General features: G+C 41.3%; 1 protein-coding gene across 1 annotated transcript; it reads right to left on the bottom strand.

The window, feature by feature from the left end:
• Positions 1–3,641: 3,641 nt before the first annotated feature.
• On the bottom strand, positions 3,642–11,058 carry LOC118419234. Its single transcript, XM_035825583.1, has 5 exons — positions 10,180–11,058; positions 9,843–9,961; positions 9,247–9,315; positions 8,302–8,408; positions 3,642–7,899 (listed from the first exon to the last, which is right to left on the bottom strand). The coding sequence occupies exons 1-5, from the start codon at positions 10,873–10,875 to the stop codon at positions 4,478–4,480; spliced, it is 4,413 nt and encodes a 1,470-aa protein (XP_035681476.1). The 5' UTR covers positions 10,876–11,058; the 3' UTR covers positions 3,642–4,477.
• Positions 11,059–12,526: the final 1,468 nt, after the last annotated feature.

The raw sequence follows: 12,526 nt of genomic DNA, 5'->3' as shown, positions 1-12,526 counted from the left end.
GTTTGTGTGTGAATGGTATTCAGCACCAATGACAGGTACGTTTGTGTGTGAATAGTATTCCGCACCAAGGACAGGTACGTTTGTGTGTGAATTGTGTTCAGCACCAAGGACAGGTATGTTTGTGCGTTAATAGTGTTCAGCACCAAGGACAGGTACGTTTGTGTGTGAATAGTGTTCAGCACCAAGGACAGGTACGTTTGTGTGTGAATAGTGTTCCGCACCAATGACAATTACGTTTGTGTGTGAATAGTGTTCCGCACCAAGGACAAGTACGTTTGTGTTTGAATAGTGTTCAGCACCAAGGACAGGTACGTTTGTGTGTGAATGGTATTCAGCACGAAGGACAGGTACGTTTGTGTGTGAAAAGTGTTTCGCACCAAGGACAGGTACGTTTGTGTGTGAATAGTGTTCCGCACCAATGGCAGGTATGTTTGTGTGTTAATGGTATTCAGCACCAAGGACAGGTATGTTTGTGTGTGAATAGTGTCCCGCACCAAGGACAGGCACGTTTGTGTGTGAATAGTGTTCAGCACCAAGGACAGGTACGTTTGTGTGTGAATAGTGTTCCGCACCAATGACATGTACGTTTGTGTGTGAATAGTGTCCCGCACCAAGGACAGGCACGTTTGTGTGTGAATAGTGTTCAGCACCAAGGACAGGTACGTTTGTGTGTGAATAGTGTTCCACACCAAGGACAGGTACGTTTGTGTGTGAATAGTGTTCAGCACCAAGGACAGGTACGTTTGTGTGTGAATAGTGTTCAGCACCAAGGACAGGTACGTTTGTGTGTGAATAGTGTTCAGCACCAAGGACAGGTACGTTTGTGTGTGAATAGTGTTCAGCACCAAGGACAGGTATATTTGTGTGTGAATAGTGTTTCGCACCAAGGACAGGTACGTTTGTGTGTGAATAGTGTTCAGCACCAAGGACAGGTACGTTTTTGTGTGAATAGGGTTCAGCTGCAAGGACAGGTACGTTTGAGTGTGAATAGTGTTCAGCACCAAAGACAGGTACGTTTGTGTGTGAATAGTGTTCCGCACCAAGGACAGGTACGTTTGCGTCTGAATAGTGTTCAGCACCAAGGACAGGTACGTTTGCGTGTGAATGGTGTTCCGCACCAAGGACAGGTACGTTTGTGTGTGAATAGTGTTCCGCACCAAGGACAGGTACGTTTGTGTTTGAATAGTGTTCAGCACCAAGGACAGGTACGTTTGTGTGTGAATAGTGTTCAGCACCAAGGACAGGGCCATTTGTGTGTGAATAGTGTTCCGAATCAAGGACAGGTACGTTTGTGTGTGAATACACCAAGAACAGGTACGTTTATGTGTGAATAGTGTTCAGCACCAAGGACAGGTACGTTTGTGTGTGAATGGTATTCAGCACCAAGGACAGGTACGTTTGTGTGTTAATAGAGTTCAGCTGCAAGGACAGGTACGTTTGTGTGTGAATAGTGTTCAGCACGAAGGACAGGTACGTTTGTGTGTGAATAGTGTTCCGCACCAATGACAATTACGTTTGTGTGTGAATAGTGTTTCGCACCAAGGACAGGTACGTTTGTGTGTGAATAGTGTTCAGCACCAAGGACAGGTACGTTTGTGTGTGAATGGTATTCAGCACCAAGGACAGGTACGTTTGTGTGTGAAAAGTGTTCAGCACCAAGGACAGGGCCATTTGTGTGTGAATAGTGTTCCGAATCAAGGACAGGTACGTTTGTGTGTGAATACACCAAGAACAGGTACGTTTGTGTATGAATAGTGTTCAGCACCAAGGACAGGTACGTTTGTGTGTGAATAGTGTTCCGCACCAATGACAATTACGTTTGTGTGTGAATAGTGTTTCGCACCAAGGACAGGTACGTTTGTGTGTGAATAGTGTTCCGCACCAATGACAATTACGTTTGTGTGTGAATAGTGTTTCGCACCAAGGAAAGGTACGTTTGTGTGTGAATAGTGTTCCGCACCAAGGACAGGTACGTTTGTGTGTGAATAGTGTTCAGCACCAAGGACAGGTACGTTTGTGTGTGAATGGTATTGAGCACCAAGGACAGGTATATTTGTGTGTTAATAGAGTTCAGCACCAAGGACAGGTACGTTTGCGTGTGAATAGTGTTCCGCACCAGGGACAGGTACGTTTGTGTGTGAATAGTGTTCCGCACCAAGGACATGTACGTTTGTGTGTGAATAGTGTTCCACACCAAGGACAGGTACGTTTGTGTGTTAATAGTGTTCAGCACTTAGGACAGGTACGTCTGTGTGTGAATAGTGTTCCGCACCAAGGACAGATACGTTTGTGTGTTAATAGTGTTCAGCACCAAGGACAGGTAGGTCTGTGTGTGTAATAGTGTTCATCACCAAGGACAGGTACGTTTGTGTGTGAATAGTGTTCCACACCAAGGACAGGTACGTTTGTGTGTGAATTGTGTTCATCACCAAGGACAGGTACGTTTGTGTGTAAATAGTGTTCAGCACCAAGGACAGGTACGTTTGTGTGTGAATAGTGTTCCGCACCAAGGACAGGTACGTTTGTGTGTGTTTGAATAGTGTTCAGCACCAAGGCCAGGTACGTTTGTGTGTGGATAGTATTCCGCACCAAGGACAGGTACGTTTGTGAGTGAATGTTGTTCCACACCATGGACAGGTACGTTTGTGTGTGAATGGTGTTCATCCACTGTGGCCGTCGTCTTTGTTGTTTTCGCGCGGGGTTTGTATGGTTTGGTTCGATACTTCCGTGTGAGGGCTCCAGTAAACACGTCGAGAGGAAAGGACAAATCTTTAAAACGGTATGAACCTGTTCAGGTTCCACCAGATAGTCTTAACATTTGTCAATAAGACAGAGATGAAAATACATGTGCAACATACTTTCTAAATTATCTGAAAGAAAAAATAGATGAAGCAATACAAGCCTCACCATTAATGGTAAGGAACTTGAGATTGTGTCAGTTGCGCGTCTACTGGGAGGACTTCTACAGGTTGACTTGAAATGGGAGGCTAACGTGGTGTACATGCTTTCAAAAGCAAATAGTCGTCTCTTTCTGCTAAGAAGATTACGTAACTTCCATCTGTCATCCGAGGACTTACTTCAGGTGTCCATGTTATTCGTCAGGCCTGTGGTGGAATACTGTGTTCCTGTATGGAATCCTGGACTGACAAGTATGCAGGTTACAAGGTTGGAGCGGGTTCAGAAGAGGGCGCTGCACACAATTCTGAAGGGACAGTACACTAGCTATGAGTCAACTTTACAGCTAACCGGTCTTCTCACTGAAAGAACGGCGAGAGGAACTATGAAGTTTGCTGGCAAACTCAGCCCTGAACTCCCACCCACAGTAGGGGAACTCCATGGTAGAAACACAAGAAACTCTAAAAAGGTAAAAAAAGTGCAGAACGAATCGATACAAAAATTCCCCAATGCCATATCTAGTTCGCCTCCTCAACAACAGATAATCATGGTGTGACTAGTCGATTTTAATCCTGTTCCAATTAAGATCAATTGTCGTTTCTACAAAATGTTTGTCTTAAAGTTATGTTAATTATTGCTGTCATGACTATATTTGTAAACGTACATTTTTCAAAGTGTACTTTCATATCGATATTTTAAAGTTTATGATAGGTTGTGATATGTTGTTGTGCCATGCTTGTATTGTACCGAATACGTAATTCAGGTTTTGGCTGCGAAGTATTACGTCTTTTAATAAACCATTCATTCATTCATTCAAGCCTGAACCCAAAGCTCCTACTGGGTCAAAGTTTAATTCTACTCTACTCTACTCTACTCTGAGAATGCTCTGAACATCAACACAAGGGCACTCTTTCCAGATGAATAAGCACTTTTCTCCATGAAATCTAATTTGTAAAACATGTTACACAAAAATATTGTGTGTAAGAATATAAGCTCCTGACTGCACATTTTATGTGCACCTTTTTGATCGCCATCAACTAAAAATGAAGTCATCTCAAGTAGACTCTAGTTAACATAAGTTCATAATCATTGCAGATGTATTTACTAGCACATATTGACCGCCCTCTACTTTGCGTAGATACAATCTAATATGCAGTGTCCATACCTGAGAACAGTAGTCTAAATGTGGCATCACGGTGATCGGTACAAATTAAGTTTAACAGTTGGGGGGGGGGGGGGATTAAAGCCTATTGATCTCTTGATCATTGCAAGTCTTGAGTTACATGTGGATATTTGCTTAAGTACATAAGTATTCCAGGATAAGTTATGTTGTACACGAACTAATAGGTCATTATAGCTATCGTATCGGTCGAGTACATACTGTAATCTTACATACTAAATACATTTTTTTTAAAGTCGTAACTATTCAACAGATGCTAATTTCTACAAAAATCATCCTTACCTCACGTGACGTCATGATATTTGATGACTTTGAAGCTATGCCCTTTTGACATAAATGAAAGTATTCGAATACTGTTTGGACGCAGGGATGACCTTAATGCGGTATACTAGGATGTGCAGTTCATTTTTCTTGCAAATCCCTGCTACATTTCATCTGCATTGCTTGAAGAGCATAGCTCTCAGCCATGTCGTATTCTCCAAGTTTCCACCAAGCTGCAGCCAAATTGTGGAGGGACAGTGCAATGTGGGGATGTGAGGTGTCCTCGATATAGATACTTTGTTGCATCTTTAGTGACTGTTCAAAGTATCTGACTGACTTTCTGTAATCTTTAAGGTCACCACAGGCAGCTCCCAAGTTACAGAGTGCCTGTGCTATGTCTGGATGTGCAGTACATTCACCATAGATACTCTCTAGCATATGTAGTGCCTCTTCATGGTAGCTGTAGGCTTGTCTATAATCACCAAGATCGCTCCAGGAATGACCCAAGTTGCTCAATGATTGAGCAATGTGGTAATGTGCAATGCTCTCACCATAGATATGGCGCCTCATCTGTAGTGACTGTTCATAACAACTGATAGCCTTTCCGTGATCACCGACTTCACTCCATGCATTCCCTAAGTTTAAAAGTGAGTCAGCAATGTCATGGTTTGAAGAGTTCTCTCCATAGATACTTCGCTGCATCTGTAGTGACTGTTCATAGTAGCCAACGGCGTTTGTATAATCACCATGGTCCCCGTAGTTAGCACCCAAGTTGTTAAGTACCTTGGCAATAGCGCGATGTGCAGTGCTCTCGCCAAAGATACTCCTCATCATTTGTAGTGATTGTTTGTGATAGCCGATGGCTTTTGGGAGATCACCAAAGTCACTCCAGACATTGCCTAAGTTGCTAAGTGATACAGCAATGGCAGGATGTGCAGTGTCCTGACCATAGGTAATATGCCTCATCCTCAGTGAATATTCATAACAAGTGAGTGCTTCTTTGTGAAAACGTAGGTCCCTTACTGAATGCCCCAAGTTGTCAAGTGACCTGGCAATGTCAGGATGTGCAGAACTTTCACCATAGATGAACTGTTGCATCTTTATTGACTGTTCATAGTAACTGACAGCTTTTCTGGGATTTCCCAGGTCCCTCCATATGGCGCCTAAATTGCTAAGCAAAGTCGCCATGTCGGAATGTGCAGTTCCATTACCATGAATGCTTTGCATCATTTCAAGTGACTGCTCAAAATAGCCTTGCGACTTTCTGTAATCACCAAGGTCACTCCAACAATTACCAATGTTATGAAGTGACCTTGCGATATCAGGATGGACAGTGTCCTCCCCAAAGATACTCCTTCTCATCTTAAGTGCTTGTTCGTAGAAGTTGATGGCCTTTTTGGGATTACCAAGTTCTATCCAGGTATTAGCCAAGTTGTCTAGAGACGCTGAAATGGCAGGATGTGCGGTGCTCTCTCCATAGATAGTTTGTTGCATCTGCAGTGACTGTTCAGAATAACTGAGGGCCTTTTCAAAGTCACCAAGCTCCCTCCAAGCATTACCCAGGTTGTAGAGTGAGTCAGCAATGTCAGGGTGTGTTGTATTGTCACCATAGATACGCCTCCTCATTTGTAAGGACTCTTCAAAATAACTTACAGACTTCCTATGATGTCCAAGATCATTCCAAGTGGCACCCAAGTTGTACAGTGATGCAGCGATGGCAGGGTTCACAGTATCGTCATACATAGTTAGCTTCATCTGTAGTGACTGTTCGTAATGTCCGATAGCTCCTCTGTAATCACCAATGTCCTTTCGGGCATTACCGAGGTTGTTCAGTGTGGAAGCAATGTTAGGATGAACAGCACTCTCGCCGTAGATCGTCAGCTGCATCTGTAGGGACTGTTCGTAATAGCTTACCGCCTTTTTGGAATCGCCAATGTTCCTCCAGGCATCACCCAAGTTGTTCAATGACTCAACAAAATCTTCATTTTTGCCATTTTTCTGTACAACATCATGTAGTGCTTGCTCCAGACATGTCTTTGATTTTTGGTAGTCACAAAGACTTTTGTATACTTCTGATTTCAACTTTGATGACTTCTCAAATAGAATCGGTGCCTGTTTTGGTGCCTGTCCCTTAGCAAGTTGAGAAATAAAGTACTTTAATGGTCTTGCACTGTAATAATATCTCATGAGCTGCTGTGTATTTGAGAAGTAAAACACCTTCTGTAATTTCTCCTCAATGCCCGTATCGGTTGGCATTGACGATAGTGCTGACATGTTCTCCACCTGCCCACGATTGTTCATGTATGTCCGCAGCCTCAGTTCTGCTGAGATACTGACCAGCACCATCAGGTGATGCGCATTCTCACTGTTGATGACTCCGTTCTCTTTCATCTTCTGAATAGTCTCCCATGTTGTAGTCAGTTTTATGTTATTAAGTAGCGCCCAGCAAGATACTGCAAGGCTACAAAATCGATAGATTTCTTTCTTTACATTTAGTAGACCAGAAGTTACAGCTTGTAGTTTAAATGTCGATGCGTTCTCACTCAGTGTAGTAACGGCGTCTAACAAGGGGATTATTCCACCAGTACCTTGCAGTTGCTGGCTCCATAAAGCGTTATATTCATCAACCAAATCCTCTTCTCCTGTAAGAATGCACACATTCCCCAATATACTAGCAAGATGGTAGCCCTTCTTTAAATGCATTGTAAGGTCATCTTTCAAGATTTTGATCAGCTCACTTGGTGTGTGTATAAGTTCACACGTTTTTCCCCTGCCCAGTGGCGTCTTGCATGCATTTGGCATGGCTCCGTCAAACGCAAACCCTCTCGGTGTTTTAAAGTCGTAGTACCAGTTGTCCAGTGGGTCATTTGAGTGGAAATCATTAAGAGACTTAATTGCCATGGCTGGGAGAATGGTTTCTCCCAGATTGATGACTTTGAGATGTAGATAGTGAGTTAGATTTCTGAAATATCTAACATTATTGTCTGTCTCCCTCTCTACCAAAATAGCAAATTCAAGATCAGAGTATGGTGTTACCAACCCTGTCGCTTGTGAACCCAAGCCTATGAATGCAAACATGCAGGGAGGGGGGCCCATAATTTCAATACATTCGTCTACAAGACCAGATATAAACTCTTTGCGGTGATAAGCAATTGTTAGAAACAATGCTTTGACCTCTTCTGCTCTCTTCTCCTCCATTATTGTTGTCTTTGGGTCATCATCATCAAGTCTATAAGGATCAACTTGTTGTTCAATTCTTTTGATCTCCTTTTCTACATGCTCTCGATTTCCCTTCAACATCAGTTTGTGTTTCTCCCCATCATGAGCGTCTACCGTGTGGTCAGTTTCTAACACATGTGTGAGAAATGACTGCGTTATGTTGAGAATTCTTTGTTTGATGGATTCTTTGTGTTCTGCCCTTGATCTTACCAGTGCTGAATTACAGAGTGCTGCAGCCTTGGTGAAGTCGCCGCCGTCCTTTGACTGGATTCCTCTCTTCAGATAGACATCACCCAACTTGTATAGAGGCTCCGCCTCTTTCCAGTGTTGGCTTGTGTTTACATCTGCGTAAAACAATCAGGATTACTGCCTATTTTTTTAATTATATTATTTTTAAATTGACGCGATAAGGAACAATCTAAACACACATTTACTTTTCAAACCATTTTTTGCAACTATGTAATTGCACATAATAGCTTGAATAATTAAAACAAATGTTGCCTAAGGATGCTTCCTAAGGATGAAAGGCCATAACCAAGTTTTCCCAATGTATGATGCGACATCTTTTGTATGAATAAACTTTACAATGGTTTGGGGGATGGTTTTTCTACTCATAGAGACTACTTGTACTTGGTAGCATGCAGCGATCTGGATTGAGAACTAATAAAAAGATACCGGGTAATCAAATCCAGATGCACTGAACGCGTCCTAACAGGAACCTTACTTACACCAATTCTAGCACTCACTTTTCACATGTACAGACTTAAGTGCAGTTGCAAAGTGCTGTTCTGCTTTGTCCATGTCCGCTGCCTGCAAGGCCCTGCATCCCTCCTTTAGTTGTTCTTTGTAGATACTAGAAAGGGATAACTTGATTGGAGTGGTAGACAAAATCAATGTTTCACTACACTGATATTTTCGCCTTCAGCTAGTGTATAGTTTTTGGCATGTCTGGATTTTTGTTCTGTGATGTTCAAAGCATATAGGACAGTAAAAGGATGTGAGGGGGGAAAGGTCACCACATCGTCCTCATCATCATGTGTTGTCACTCCAACATTGGATCCATTATATGCAAACTGCAAGATATACGTGCACAGAGTGAGGAAATAAGGGCAAAAGGCCAAACTTGCTGGAGTCAGTTCAGAGGTAGAATTCATGTATTATAGGGCTTTCAAACTGAATTCGAATTAACAGGAATCAAGCAGAATCAGCCGGTATGACGAATTTGCAAAATTTGCCCCAAATGGAAAAAAGGAATATACAAAGAAGGTTATTCTGAAGGCATTCCAGCTAATTCCGCTTCTTGTATGAAGGGGCATTTTGACAGGGCAAATGTTCCAGATCATGGTGTTAATGGAAGTCTACTTATTCACAGTGGGGTACTGAGTTTTTGTCTGTTTTCGCAGTTATGTATTTTCCATATGCTGGTCACTTTCACTTTGACGGGAAATGATGAATATAGAAATGCAATGTAACAAAAAAACAAAAACATTTTGCATAGTCAATGAACAATAAGTAGAATATAACCGAAGAACACGTACTACCCCGTATTTCAGTAAGTAGGCACGTGATTTTAGAAGACGCAGTGTCTGAATGATTATAGTATCGTTATACTAGAAAACATACCATATGTTTGTCATACATATGGCTTCGTAACACTAGTTCCTTACCACTTCATGAAGTAACTGACTAACCTGTCAGAGTCTCCTTGTGCATTGCGACTTATGTTCACTGGTCTAGTGATGCCCTCTCCTATTTTCAGTCTATAAAATACAAATTGTTGACAAAAAACTTGACATCATATATGAATCATGATGCAAAGACGATTATGACTACTATCCATTGATTTTCGATTGATTTCCAAATATAAGTAGTTTTTATTAAAAAAATCATTGGAAGATATTCAAATACAGTCCAACCTTCACAACTGGATAAAAACGGAGATTTACTAATATACATGTAATGCAAATGATGACTTAATTTGCATAATTGTGTTCCATAACTGGAATCATTGAATGTTACACATGTAATTTATTATAGATGGAACATTAACAGATACCAAATACGGAAATGAGGAACTGATTTGCATAATTAATACAAAAATGGCAAAACCACTTAATGATAAATGTTGGGACTTTCATGCTTGTGACTTGTGTAAGTTAGTCTATAATGAGCATCACCATGCATAATTTATGTAAAAGTCCAAGCCATTTCCATAAAATCGACAAAAGCTCTAAAGATATCATGGAGATATGAGGTTACCGAACACTAGTAGATGTATTGCACCTACCCTTCCCTCTTTGTGTACCTGATGAAGTCACGTGTTCGTTGATTGGAAGTAGGAGGAGCCTGGAGCTGGTGTCTGTGGCGAGATTTCCTGTTGTTGGCTTGTTCTTTTTGTTGTTGCCTCTGAGATAATAGTATAGTACAAGTGCATGTTAAACTTATCGAAATGCAATTATTGGAGGGAATGAATATTAGGCCTAACAAAAACAGTGCAAGTTTTTTTTGTGAATTTTTGAATTTTTACCTGTCACCAGAGGCCATAATTCAAAAGAAGGAATGTTCAACTTACTGATGACACAAATTATGAGAAGAATTGAACAAATGATATTAGGATTGCTTACCTTCACTTTTTCCTTTACTTTTCTTGCATACCTGATGCGGTGTGCCAACGTTTCGATGCCATCATTTGAGTCGTCACATCGTTTCAGTGCCCGGATGTATAGTCCAGATGCTTTGTCAAGGTCTGCACTGTCTTTTCTTGCTACCCCTCTCTTTTGATACAGGTCCCCAAGTGTCTTCAAAGATTCTACTTCTAGATGTTTATTTCCATCAATGATTGCTCTCACGAAGGAATTTGTGTATCCTTGAATCAAGGGCATCATATTCTGTCCATTTGTCTTGATCTGGTCTACTTTTTGAAGTGCTATTGACACAGCCAATGTGCTATTGTCTGAAATCTCAATTTCCGTATAGATATGACGTTCATTGTGTATCAACTTTGTACACTTCTCTGCATATCTGATACGATGTTGTGCCACCTGTTTTTCCTCGGTACTTCTACAGCGATGTGAAAGTGCCATGTATAAGGCACATGCTTTTCTGAAGTTGCTGGTTTTGTGAGCACATGCCTTTGTCTTCCTAAGGTAAACATCTCCAAGACTTTTTAATGCCTCACACTCAGAAAGCTCGTCTCCACAAGTTATGGCGTGAATCAACTTAGATGCATATTGCTGCTGTACAACAGCAAGATCATCATTATGATTAAAGGCTAGGTCCAGTTCTCGGAATCCTTCAACAACTGTTGATAGCTTTTGCATGTCTATTTCTGTTGATGACGCACCCCTAGCTTATAAATATGCTATTTGTGTTTCTCTGTGTATCTGATAAAATAGACCCCTTTCCAGACTCCGGCGTCGTTGTAAATCCTCACAATTTGGCGGGAACGTGTCTGAGTTGGATGATACTTAACATTCAAATTCTTCAAATTCCGATTTTGGAAATGATTTTGGTTGTAATTAGAAAAGTTATATATTCCGCAAATTAATGTCCGCAAATGAATCTAATGTTACATTCTGAATGGAAAGGTCCAAACCACGTCAGGCTCCCCACGCAGCTGCCTCAGTGATGTCACAGTTTCGAAGTTATTTTCTCAGTTTGTTGACCTGAAAAACGATTCAATTCACAGGAGATAGTAAACTTTTTTGATCATTTGAGTTGAATGTATATATACTAGCTAGAGAGAGGGCGTGAGATGTTGAGAATGAGTTTTACCATGTAAATGTGTCGTTCCCATCTTCAGTCATCCTCCTGACAAAAGATTTTGACAAAATGCCCCTGTAGTTCCAGAGCAACCTGCTACAGTGCTAGCGGGCCCAAACATACACCACATATTCCTTATGTCACAAGCTATCTGCCATCCAAAAATCAAGACCACAGCACATCCAGTTCAAAAGATCAAAAAAACGAATTTCTGCTGTAGTACCAAGGTCACATACCAGGGGGCCCAAAATTGACCTTGACCTTTGTCTTCCCAACACCTACCCATAAACCAAATATCATTGTAATCCATCAAGAGGTTCTTGAGATATGCTCACTACAAAAATCTGGACAGACAGACAGACACACCCAGACACACCCAAAACTATATCTCCATTTTTCATTGAGATAATCATTATCAAACAAATTGACAAGGTCTTTGTTAATGACAAAGAATTTACAGCATGGGGAAATCGACCCACACATGTCTGATCACAATTCATCCTAGGTTTTTCTTGCCACTTACCTTCTAATTAAAAAAAATGCCTGGAAAGTAATGACTGCAATGATGTGAGATTTAGAAGATATTGATAAAAGGCTTCATACTACGAAGTTGTGCATCGAAATCTGAGTTGTGCTTATTATTTCCGGGTGAGGCCGATAACTTATTGATCACCCCGCGCAAGTATTTGCAGGGAGAATACATAACCCATATTTCGGGTCTAAAATTTGTCCAAGGCACAGATGATTTTATCAAACTGGCCCTCCACTAGTACATGAGTCGCTACACGACCGTACCATAGGTACAATAGGGTTGTGTCGCCCTTTGGTTCGATCATAATTAGAATATATGAGGCACACACAAGATAAAAACATCGTCCACACGAATTGCACACTCAGCATCATGTTACAAAGTCCACGGTGCTTATTAAATAGGAAAAGGACTTGTGACCGCAAAGCGATAAAAATTAAGACATCACTCAAAGAAACACAACATAAGGTAGAAAACGATGGAAAAGGGGTTGTAAACATGTAAATTGGAATCATACAAAGTACTGTAAATGCAGAAATGTTCGCGGTGGATTAATGTTCACGGTTTTCGCGGCGGCCGCTTCACCGCGAATTTAAAACCACCGCGAACATTTTTCCTTAACAGTAAGAGACTACAGTGTATGGTGCTACCGCGAAATTAAAACCACCGCGAAAAGTCCA

Source organism: Branchiostoma floridae, chromosome 7 (genome assembly GCF_000003815.2).
Source record: "Branchiostoma floridae strain S238N-H82 chromosome 7, Bfl_VNyyK, whole genome shotgun sequence".
In the NCBI taxonomy this organism is placed as follows: domain Eukaryota; kingdom Metazoa; phylum Chordata; class Leptocardii; order Amphioxiformes; family Branchiostomatidae; genus Branchiostoma; species Branchiostoma floridae.
Note: the sequence above shows the minus strand (reverse complement) of the source record. Positions and strands in the feature narration are given on the sequence as shown.